Here is a 12,500-nt window from a genome sequence, read left to right on the forward strand (position 1 = left end):
GTTAAATGTAAATGTGAAAAGTAAATCTAAATGTAAATGTTAGATGTAAATATTAAATGAGAAATGTTCAATGTAAATCCATCCATCCATCCATTTTCAAACCCACTTATTCCTGTTTTAACAGGGTTGCGGGGGTCTGCCAGTGCCAATCTCCAGCTCTCATTGGGCGCTGGGCGGGGGTACACCCTGGACAGGGCGCCAGTCCATCGCAGGTTAAATGAGATCAAAGTGTTAAATGTTAAATTTTATCTAAATGTTAAATTTTATCTAAATGTTAAATTTTATCTAAATGTTTAATCTAAATGTGAAAGTGAAATGTTAATTGTAAATCTAAATGTTAGCTCTTATTGTTTATTATAGTAAAACTACAACATTTAACCTCAGTTTGATTTCTCTTTTCATTTGCTTTAAACACACACACTCACACACACACTCACACTCGGCCTGTGCACAGATCAGGCTGACTGTGGGGAACCCAAAGGAGCGCAGGATGGCGGTGACGGCCTCACTCAGGTCCTCGTTGCTAGGGTGAAGCGTCACTGAAGAGAAACGCTGATTGAGCAGTTTGGGAGTTTCCTCCGGACCGATCTTTACGTGAGGAATCTGAGAGAGAAGAAGAAGGAAGTCAGACGTTCTTCTCCCAGCAGCTCTTCAGAATAAAACAGTGTTTACAAACCTCTTTCTCTCCACAGATGTGACTGACGGTGGAGGCGGAGGCGGGGCTGGAGGCGGGGCCGATCACAGAGACCACGCCCTTTGGTAAAATCTGACACACTGAGAATCAAAAACACACTTTTAATCAAAACTCGTCAGAAACACGTCACATGTGAGGCCACGGGAAGGGACAACTTTTATTATGAAAGGGAGACAGAAACAAAAAACATTAAAAAAATAATAAAATAAAAATTCTAACATTAAAATCATTGAATAAATAATAATGTATGGATTAGAGTGTGTGTGTCTTACTGGTGTTGATGGTGTGGTACTGGGAGTCCGTCTGCAGCTCGTACACGTCCACCTCCACCTGAGACTCCTCCCTCACGTTGATCTTCTCCTTCGCCAAATTCAACGCCAGTCGCTCCGCCTGCTCACACGAATCGTCCAGAACGGCTGCTACGAGCACGACAACAACAACGACACAAACAATAACACAATAATGGAGTCACTTTGTGATATTCTTGTTGTTTTGTGTGTTTTTGTTTTACTGATAACATGTATGTTGTGTTGTAAAGGTGAGTTCCTCCCTCCACCCTTGGGGGGCGGGGCTACCCTGCACTACTTCCTGTTCTTCCTCTTCTGCTCCTGTATATCAAGCGTATATACCACGTACCAACGCGCAGAGCGGCGAGCTCTCTGGCTCGGCAGAAGGAGAGCGGCACCAACGTCACAATGAGCAGCAGCTCAAACATCCACAGCAGCAGAGCTGGGAGAGCCGGCATCTTCCACCGCTCCTCATGGAGAACCGTCTGATGGCTATGCTGCCACCTGCAGGACGGGAGGGACAGTCTCACTAATAACACACACACACACACACACACACACACACTCTGACCTCCAACAGTTAAAGGATGGGGTGAATGTTTTGAGACGAGGCAGCAGAAAATTAAATGCTGACTCAGCAAACAGAGGCTCAGTCACAACATAAAACAATAACCAGTCACGTCATAACACAGTTACCAGTCACATCATAACACCGTCATCAGTCACATCACAACACAGTTACCAGTCACATCATAACACCGTTACCAGTCACATCATAACACCGTCATCAGTCACATCACAACACAGTTACCAGTCACATCATAACACCGTTACCAGTCACATCATAACACAGTTACCAGTCACATCATAACACGGGTATCAGTCACATCATAACACAGTTACCAGTCACATCATAACACCGTTACCAGTCACATCATAACACCGTTACCAGTCACATCATAACACCGTTACCAGTCACATCATAACACCGTTACCAGTCACATCATAACACTGTCACCAGTCACATCACAACACAGTTACCAGTCACATCATAACATCGTTACCAGTCACATCATAACACAGTTACCAGTCACATCATAACACCGTCATCAGTCACATCATAACACTGTCACCAGTCACATCATAACACTGTCACCAGTCACATCATAACACAGTTACCAGTCACATCATAACACCGTCACCAGTCACATCAAAACACCGTCACCAGTCACATCATAACACCGTCACTAGTCACATCATAATACAGTTACCAGTCACATCATAATACAGTTACCAGTCACATCAAAACACCGTCACCAGTCACATCATAACACCGTTATCAGTCACATCATAACACCGTCACCAGTCACATCATAACACCGTCACCAGTCACATCAGAACACCGTCACTAGTCACATCATAATACAGTTACCAGTCACATCATAACACAGTTACCAGTCACATCACAACACAGTTACCAGTCACATCATAACATCGTTACCAGTCACATCATAACACAGTTACCAGTCACATCATAACACCGTCATCAGTCACATCATAACACTGTCACCAGTCACATCATAACACTGTCACCAGTCACATCATAACACAGTTACCAGTCACATCATAACACCGTCACCAGTCACATCAAAACACCGTCACCAGTCACATCATAACACCGTCACTAGTCACATCATAATACAGTTACCAGTCACATCATAATACAGTTACCAGTCACATCAAAACACCGTCACCAGTCACATCATAACACCGTTATCAGTCACATCATAACACCGTCACCAGTCACATCATAACACCGTCACCAGTCACATCATAACACCGTCACTAGTCACATCATAATACAGTTACCAGTCACATCATAATACAGTTACCAGTCACATCATAACACCGTTACCAGTCACATCATAACATGAACTTCCTGGGTGTTGCTGATGCTGTTTACATGGTAACGCAGCTGAGGGATGAAGGTGAAATCACATCCCATAATAACCAGTGCAGGCAGTTTTAACTCCAACCTAACTAATCAATGAATATATTGATTCATATTAATTATAAGATAAACTAATGAACGAGCTTTGTTTGGAGGTGATTTTAGGTCCCATCCTGACGTTGAAAAGCTGCTGAGGCAGCGATTTCTCTGCCAAGCACTAACTCCTCCTCCTGAGGGTCACCTTTCAGCTCGACTGCAGGGTTTCCTCCAACACCAGTGGAACACGCACGCATGCACGCACACGCACGCACACACGCACGCACGCACACACTCACACACACTCACACACACACACACACACACACACACACACACACACACACACACACACACACACACACACACACACAGAGCGTAACAGTGACATGAGGAAGTACTCACAGCAGGAGGAGGAGGAGTCTCAGAGGAAACCAGCTGGATGAACCTCTGTGGGAAACATCACTAACAGGTTTAAGCCTGACACATTTGGAGGGAAAACGCCATCCACATGTTCCAGATGTTGACCTTGTCCTTCAGACATGTAGAGTCTGTGAGTCCTCACTCAGGGTGTGCTGTGACACGATCCTTAAACCGTTGGATGCTCGTCCAACTCACAGCTTCTACAACCATCCAATAAACACTCCTCCCTGTGACTCACTCCCAGTCCTGAAAGAAACACACACACACACACACACACACACACACACACACACACACACACACACACACACACACACACACACACACAGTTGTGCAGAAATGTTTGTTTAATGAAAACACTGTAGGTTCAATTAAACCAACAAGAATTCAGAGCTTATGAATGATTAATGAACTAGGTGTGTGTGTGTGTGTGTTAGTGTGTCTGTGTGTGTGTGTGTGTGTGTGTGTGTGTGTGTCTGTGTGTGTGTGTGTGTGTGTGTGTGTGTGTGTGTGTGTGTGTGTGTGTGTGTGTGTGTGTGTTAGTGTGTCTGTGTGTGTGTGTGTCTGTGTGTGTGTGTGTGTGTGTGTGTGTGTGTGTGTGTGTGTGTGTTAGTGTGTCTGTGTGTGTGTGTGTGTGTGTGTGCGTGTGTTAGTGTGTGTGTGTGTCTGTGTGTGTGTCTGTGTGTGTCACAAGATGAAGCTCAACCTGTGGCTGGACTACACACACACACACACACACACACACACACACACACACAGACACACACTACATTTACATTCACAGAGCATATTCTGTGTGCTCAATAATTCAAGCCGATGAGGAGAAGACAGCGCGTGTGTGTGTGTGCGTGTGTGTGTGTGCGTGTGCTGATGTTGCAGGGGACTGATGGCTGCAGGAGGCATGGATGTAAACATGCAGCAGCAGGAGAAAGGAGAGAGAGTGTGGTTTGTGTGTGTGCGTGTGTGTCTGTGTGTGCGTGTGTGTGTGTGTGTGTGTGTGTATGTATGTGTATGTGTGTCTGTGTGTGTGCCTGTGCGTGTGCGTGTGCGTGCGTGCGTGTGTGTATGTGTGTGTGTGTGTGTGTGTAGCACAGAAGAGTGTCTCACCTTCTGCTTCTGGCGACAGAAAAAGGACGAGCGAGAAAGAGGAGGATGAAGGAGGAGAAGAAGCAGCGGTGGACGGATGGACGGCTCCTCACAAACTCCTCATCTTCATCTTCATCTTCATCCTTTCATCATCCTGTGAGAGCAGACACAGAGAGCAGAGACGTTCATCCTGTGAGAGAGAAAGACTGCGTCCTTCAGAGAGGGAGAGAGGGAGGGAGGGGGAGAGACATTTGGTTTTTGAACTGAACCTTTATTAGTGTGTGTGTGTGTGTGTGTGTGTGTGTGTGTGTGTGTGTTTGTCACACTCTGCTCCTCCTCTTCCTCAGATTGTCCTCATGTTCCTTTTAGTCCTGGGACTTTATATCGTTAATTGCAATTAATTATTTACAGAAAAACAAAGCACTAAAAAAACAATGAGGCAGTTAATCTCTTTTTCACTCCAAACAGCGTGGAACCTTTGTCACTGCACTAGTTCCTGGTAGACCCATATTATTGACGCACAGACCACAACACAAGAAACAGGAGAACCAGAGGAGAAGTTGTTGCTGTGCTTCATTGACATTAATTTTAGTTTAAATAAATACACTGGCTGGAAAACTAGAGCCACGTTGAGCTCTGCTAGCCTCAGCTAGCACCTCAATGCTAACATGTGACAGCTAGTACCTCAATGCTAACATATAGCAGCTAGCACCTCAATTCTAACATGTAACAGCTAGTACCTCAATGCTAACATATAGCAGCTAGCACCTCAATGCTAACATGTAACAGCTAGTACCTCAATGCTAACATATAACAGCTAGCACCTCAATGCTAACATGTAGCAGCCATTATCTCAATGCTATTATGTAGCACCTAGTATTACAATGTTAACATATAGCAGCTAGCAGCTCAATGCAAACATGTAGCAGCTAGCACCCCAATGCTAACATGTAGCAACTAGCACCTCAATACTAACATGTAGCAGCTACCATCTCAATGCTAACATGTAGCAGCTAGCATCTCAATGCTAACATGTAGCAGCTACCACCTCAATGCTAACATATAACAGCTAGCACCTCAATGCTAACATGTAGCAGCCATTATCTCAATGCTATTATGTAGCACCTAGTATCTCAATGTTAACATATAGCAGCTAGCACCTCAATGCTAACATGTAACAGCTAGTACCTCAATGCTAACATATAGCAGCTAGCACCTCAATGGTAACATGTAACAGCTAGTACCTCAATGCTAACATATAGCAGCTAGCACCTCAATGCTAACATGTAACAGCTAGTACCTCAATGCTAACATATAACAGCTAACACCTCAATGCAAACATGTAGCAGCCATTATCTCAATGCTATTATGTAGCACCTAGTATCTCAATGTTAACATATAGCAGCTAGCAGCTCAATGCTAACATGTAGCAGCTAGCACCCCAATGCTAACATGTAGCAACTAGCACCTCAATACGAACATGTAGCAGCTACCATCTCAATGCTAACATGTAGCAGCTAGCATCTCAATGCTAACATATAACAGCTAGCACCTCAATGCTAACATGTAGCAGCCATTATCTCAATGCTATTATGTAGCACCTAGTATCTCAATGTTAACATATAGCAGCTAGCAGCTCAATGCTATTATGTAGCACCTAGTATCTCAATGTTAACATATAGCAGCTAGCAGCTCAATGCTAACATGTAGCAGCTAGCACCCCAATGCTAACATGTAGCAACTAGCACCTCAATACTAACATGTAGCAGCTACCATCTCAATGCTAACATGTAGCAGCTAGCATCTGAATGCTAACATGTAGCAGCTACCACCTCAATGCTAACATGTAGCAGCTAGCACCTCAATGCTAACATGTAGCATCTATCACCTCAATGCTAACATGTGGCAGCTAACACCTCAATGCTAACATGTACCAGCTAGCACCTCAATGCTAGCATATAACAGCTAGCACCTCAATGCTAACATGTAGCAGCTATTATCTCAATGATATTACGTAGCACCTAGTATCTCAATGTTAACATATAGCAGCTAGCAGCTCAATGCGAACATGTAGCAGCTAGCACCCCAATGCTAAGATGTAACAGCTAGTACCTCAATGCTAACATATAGCAGCTAGCACCTCAATGCTAACATATAACAGCTAGCACCTCAATGCTAACATGTAGCAGCTATTATCTCAATGCTATTATGTAGCACCTAGTATCTCAATGTTAACATATAGCAGCTAGCAGCTCAATGCTAACATGTAGCAGCTAGCACCCCAATACTAACATGTAGCAACTAGCACCTCAATACTAACATGTAGCAGCTACCATCTCAATGCTAACATGAAGCAGCTCGCATCTCAATGCTAACATGTAGCAGCTAGCACCTCAATGCTAACATGTAGCATCTATCACCTCAATGCTAACATGTGGCAGCTAACACCTCAATGCTAACATGTACCAGCTAACACCTCAATGCTAACATGTAACAGCTAACAACTCAATGCTAACATGTGGCAGCTAACACCTCAATGCTAACATGTGGCAGCTAACACCTCAATGCTAACATGTAGCAGCAAACACCTCAATGCTAACATGTAGCAGCTAACACCTCAATGCTGACATGTGGCAGCTAACACCTCAATGCTAACATGTACCAGCTAGCACCTCAATGCTAACATGTGGCCGCAAACATCTCAATGCTAACATGTACCAGCTAGCAACTCAATACTAACATGTACTACCAGCTAGCACCTCAATGCTAACATGTAGCATCTATCACCTCAATGCTAACATGTGGCAGCTAACACTTCAATGCTAACATGTAGCAGCTAACACCTCAATGCTAACATGTACCAGCTAGCACCTCAATGCTAACATGTACCAGCTAGCACCTCAATGCTAACATGTACCAGCTAGCACCTCAATGCTAACATGTAGCATCTATCACCTCAATGCGAACATGTGGCAGCTAACACCTCAATGCTAACATGTAGCAGCTAAGACCTCAATGCTAACATGTAACATCTAACACCTCAATACTAACATGTAGCAGCTAGCACCTCAATGCTAACATGTAGCAGCTAGCACCTCAATGCCAACATGTAGCAGCTAACACCTCAATGCTAACATGTAGCAGCTAGCACCTCAATGCCAACATGTAGCAGCTAGCACCTCAATGCTAACATGTAGCAGCTAGCACCTCAATGCCAACATGTAGCAGCTAACACCTCAATGCTAACATGTAGCAGCTAGCACCTCAATGCCAACATGTAGCAGCTAGCACCTCAATGCTAACATGTAGCAGCTAACAACTCAATGCTAACATGTAGCAGCTAGCAGGGACAATGGTCCTAGTGGAGCAGACAGTGTCTCCAATCCACACTGACACTCAGACAGGGTTCAGAACCAATAATAAATCCATGAGTGACAAATGAACAAAGTCAGTGATAAATGATTGTAGTGACAGTCGACCACTCTGTGGTAGAGGATGTGGGCGGGGCCAGAATACTACGACCCTGAACATGTAAAATATCTGAATACGGCAAATAACTTTTCACTTCTTTACCTAAACATAAGCTGGAATAAACATGATGAACTTGTCTCCATGCTCTCAAACACTGGAAGCTGCTTCAACATAATTGGTTGTAGTGAAACGTGGTTAAATAAAAATCAAACAATGCCTTAAACCTGGAAAAATATAAATGATCCTAAGGATAGATTCTGCCTGTATGTACGTTCTAATATACATGCTGATGATCTCACTGTTAATGACAATCACACAGACTCTCTTTATTGAGATAAAAAATGACAAAAGCTATCGTCTATTTTCACAGAATCTGATCTAAACATTTTAAATACTAAACTGGAAGAAACCTTACTACACATACATAAATGAAACCAAGACTGCGTTCTCCTTGGAGATGCCAATATTGACGTCTCCAAGGACGACGCATCCAGGAAATGTTTACCTTTATGTAACCAAAGTAGTAAACAAAAGAACACGGTACCAAGTGAATGTGAGCTAAAGTATGGAACACTGTAAATGAAATAACAGTTTCTATTCACTGGTCCATTCCTACTAAGACTGTCATACGTAGTACGGCAGAACACAAACCCTGGATAACATATGTTCAAAAAACAAATATAGAGAAAAAACCAAATATAACATTTACAAGAATAAAGTCACACACAATCAGGAAAATGAAAAGTAGTGACTTTTCTGAACTTATGGAAGCTTCACATGGAGACAAAGTGTTGAACAGTGTTCTGAATATGGGCCATAAACACTGTGCTCACAGTAAAAACAAATCATACCCATGTTCTAAATGAATTTAATAATGATTTTGTATCTATATCTAACAATACATATCAGGCAATTATCCAAACACTGTATAATATCATAATGATCTGAAGAGGACCAGATTAGCAGCAAAATATTAAAAACTATTGCCAAAGAATTCATTGAACCACTTGAACACTAATAATGTCTCACTGATCACACAAATTGTTCCCAGAATGACAAAGATTGCAAAAATGATCCCAATATTCAAATCTGGTGATAAAAATGACAAATTATCGTCCCATATCCATCCTTCCCACACTCTCCAAATACTGGAAAGAGTGGTTTACAATAGACTTAGTAATTATCTCAATAAACTGAACATACTCAGCACATCCTAGAATGGTTCAGGAGAACCCCCCAGTATGGTGGTACCTGAAGGGTTCATATGGTACCAGTGTTCCTACAAAGGCCTTCGTTACTCTCCACTGTACACATGCACCACGATGGAGTTAGAGGTCAATCCATGTATCATTCGTTTATTAGTTTTCATTATGTAACAAAAACATGAAAAATGAAAAAAAACACTCATTTTTGATATTTGTTTCCAAAACCAAAATGAAAAAACAGAAAACGCCTTGTTTTTCAAATTCAAGTTCTTTTGCTTCGGTCCAGAAAACAAACTCCTTTATTCGTTTTCTCCATTACTGATTGATCAAAGTACAGGACATTGTGGCTAACGGGTAGCTTTGCATTGTGGCTAACAGTTAGCTTTGCATTGTGTCTAATGGTTAGCTTAGCATTGTGTCTAACAGTTAGCTTTGCATTGTGTCTAATGGTTAGCTTAGCATTGTGTCTAACAGTTAGCTTTGCATTGTGTCTAATGGTTAGCTTAGCATTGTGGCTAACAGTTAGCTTAGCATTATGTCTAACAGTTAGCTTTGCATTGTGTCTAATGGTTAGCTTAGCATTGTGTCTAACAGTTAGCTTTGCATTGTGTCTAATGGTTAGCTTAGCATTGTGGCTAACAGTTAGCTTAGCATTATGTCTAACAGTTAGCTTTGCATTGTGTCTAATGGTTAGCTTAGCATTGTGTCTAACAGTTAGCTTTGCATTGTGTCTAATGGTTAGCTTAGCATTGTGGCTAACAGTTAGCTTAGCATTATGTCTAACAGTTAACTTTGCATTGTGTCTAATGGGTAGCTTAGCATTGTGGCTAATAAAGTTGACTCCATTAACCCGGTTTAACACATCTGGATGATTTCACGAAACTTAAAATCAAGTTTAAAGATAAAATATAAATACTTTAATTTAACAGATTAGGACTGAAATAAGACGTGAACCATAAAATGAACAGAATAGAAACAAAGTAGAACTGACCAGCTGATGCTCATGACGTCATACACACACAAAGTGGCAGAAAAACTTGAGCTGCTTTTATTGTGAAATCCTTGAGGGAAGTTCCTCCTCGTGGCTCTGACTGAGCCCAGTGTTTTTACTGCTGCAGGTCCTTTAATGAGCAGCAGGGGGCAGCACTGATCCATTTACAGTCATTGAAACGTTTTCATAACAGAACGAATAAATAAATACTTTGTTTTAATTTGAAAGGATCGAAGAAACACTGAATAGTAGTAATATTTTATATTATTATTGTTATTATGTAAATGTGAGAGTTGTTCAGTTACTTTTAATCCACGGGTGTCAAACTCATTTTTTCAGGAGCCAAATACAGTAGTTTGATCTAAAGTGAGCCACAGATTTTGTGCGGGAAAATGAATAATTTCAACATAAATGTCCCCAAGTGTGTATTTTACAACATGTATGAATTAAAGTATGTAACTGTAACAGACCTGCAGGATTTTCTCATTTAAACTTCATTGATTTTGTCATAATTTTTTATATAATTTGGGGAAATTATGTGAAATAATTTTATGTTTGTTCTTTGAATAATTTCAGATTTTAAATGACTGCACTCGTGATAAAAGCGTGGGAACATTACCATCCATTTCATTGAATTAGTGTATTTAGAAGGGCTGAGATATTTACAATGGAATTATTTGGTAATTTAGGCAATAATTTATGTTTTTTCTGTCTTTTAACATTTTTCTGAGGGATGAAATGGACGATTTGAAGGGCCGGATTTGGCCCCCGGACCTTGAGTTTGATACATATGCTTTAACACTTTAGGAGGCACCAAGGACAGAAACCGACCAATCAGAGGCCACGGATGTGTTTGAAGGTTCTCCTCACACTGAGACTTTAACCTTCCATTATTAACATTATTATTATTATTATTATTATAAATATTAAGGACCCACACTGAGGGTCAAAGGTCACGTTTCAGTTTAAGGTAAAGTTTGTCTAAGTGTTTAAAAACAAACTGCTGCAGACTGACAGGAAGTCCTCAACTAAACCAGTTTTAAACTGGACAGGTAACACACACACACACACACACACACACACACAGTCATTATGTGTGTGTGTCAGAAGAAGCAGGACTCAACACGCCTGCAGCGTTTACTCAGGAATGTTTCACATCCACAAAAGAAACAAGGCGGGAGGTGTGTGTGTTACTGTGTGTGTGTGTGTGTGTGTCACTGTGTGTGTACTGTGTGTGTGTTACTGTGTGTGTGTGTGTGTGTGTCACTGTGTGTGTACTGTGTGTGTGTTACTGTGTGTGTGTGTGTGTCACTGTGTGTGTGTGTGTGTGTGTCACTGTGTGTGTGTGTTACTGTGTGTGTCACTGTGTGTGTACTGTGTGTGTGTTACTGTGTGTGTGTGTGTGTTACTGTGCATGTGTGTGTATTACGGTGTGTGTGTTACAGTGTGTGTACTGTGTGTGTGTTACTGTGCATGTGTGTGTGTTACTGTGCGTGTGTGTGTATTATGGTGTGTGTGTGTGTTACTGTAAGTGTGTGTGGTTTGAACTAAAGTCACTCCCTATGGTGTAAATGTCAGTTTCAGTAAGTTTTTTACTTTCTTCAAAAACACACCTGAACCCGCCCCCTGCTCCTCATTGGCTGGATCCTGCCTCTCAATTGGACCTCATTGGTCCAAAATTTTGAACACAACTTTTAAATTTAATTTGTTGGCAACAAAAAATAAAAAAGCTATAGAGTGAAATATTTTTGTTTAAAATAAAAGAGAAGCTAAAGAACACAGAGACAGGAAGTGTTTGGACCAATCACAGCCTCCTTCTGACCTTCAGGGACATTCATTGGTAGAGCTTAAACTTACATGAGGACAGGATCTATATACTGGTAATAAACAGTCACTGTGTGTGTGTGTGTGTGTGTGTGTGTGAGAACATGCAAACGGCTCATAAAGACACACACACACTGGATGTGTTCCCCTCACATTTATTTCATCATCTTAACATTTTTTTACAGAAACTGAAGCCGGACGTTCACAGGGAGGAGCTTCACTAAATAAATACAGTAACACTTCTGTCCAATCACAGAGGAGGCTGCACGCTAGCCACGCCCACCTCACCTCACAAAGCCAAACTCCGACCCCTTCCCTTAAAACTTTTTCCCGCTTTCCCGACAAGCGGTGATGTCATGGATCGCCTTCAAACCTCGACCACGTCACGCTAACAGCCTATCACAGACACTCAGCGTGACAACAATGAGCCAATCACAAGGCGGCGCAGCTCAGGACCAACACCTTCAGGAACCAATCAGAACACTGGGAGGAACCTGATGGTATTTCCTGTCCCGTGTTAACGTTTATATGC

The 12,500-nt window shown here is 41.9% G+C and overlaps 2 protein-coding genes across 3 annotated transcripts in view; both read right to left on the bottom strand.

Moving 5' to 3' along the window:
- Nucleotides 1-4,690, bottom strand: part of LOC114458511 (glutamate receptor ionotropic, kainate 5-like) — a 13,906-nt gene extending 9,216 nt beyond the window's left edge. The window contains exons 1-6 of one of the 2 annotated variants that reach the window (XM_028440910.1): nucleotides 4,499-4,690; nucleotides 3,374-3,637; nucleotides 1,331-1,485; nucleotides 967-1,110; nucleotides 677-774; nucleotides 438-603 (exon numbers count right to left, since the gene is read on the bottom strand). In XM_028440910.1, the coding sequence (XP_028296711.1) occupies nucleotides 438-603; nucleotides 677-774; nucleotides 967-1,110; nucleotides 1,331-1,439 (517 nt within the window). In that variant the 5' untranslated portion in view covers nucleotides 1,440-1,485; nucleotides 3,374-3,637; nucleotides 4,499-4,690. Of the gene's footprint in view, nucleotides 1-437; nucleotides 604-676; nucleotides 775-966; nucleotides 1,114-1,330; nucleotides 1,486-3,373; nucleotides 3,638-4,498 lie in introns of both variants that reach the window. The other variant, XM_028440909.1, reaches the window with a different exon arrangement.
- Nucleotides 4,691-12,107: 7,417 nt separating this feature from the next.
- Nucleotides 12,108-12,500, bottom strand: part of LOC114458529 (carcinoembryonic antigen-related cell adhesion molecule 5) — a 21,899-nt gene continuing 21,506 nt past the window's right edge. Inside the window, exon 10 of the mRNA XM_028440943.1 lies at nucleotides 12,108-12,500. This exon is cut by the window's right edge and continues 1,330 nt beyond it. The gene's annotated coding sequence lies outside the window, so the exon portion shown is untranslated.

The sequence above is a fragment of the Gouania willdenowi genome, unplaced genomic scaffold (genome assembly GCF_900634775.1).
Source record: "Gouania willdenowi unplaced genomic scaffold, fGouWil2.1 scaffold_120_arrow_ctg1, whole genome shotgun sequence".
NCBI classification, from domain to species: Eukaryota; Metazoa; Chordata; class Actinopteri; order Blenniiformes; family Gobiesocidae; genus Gouania; species Gouania willdenowi.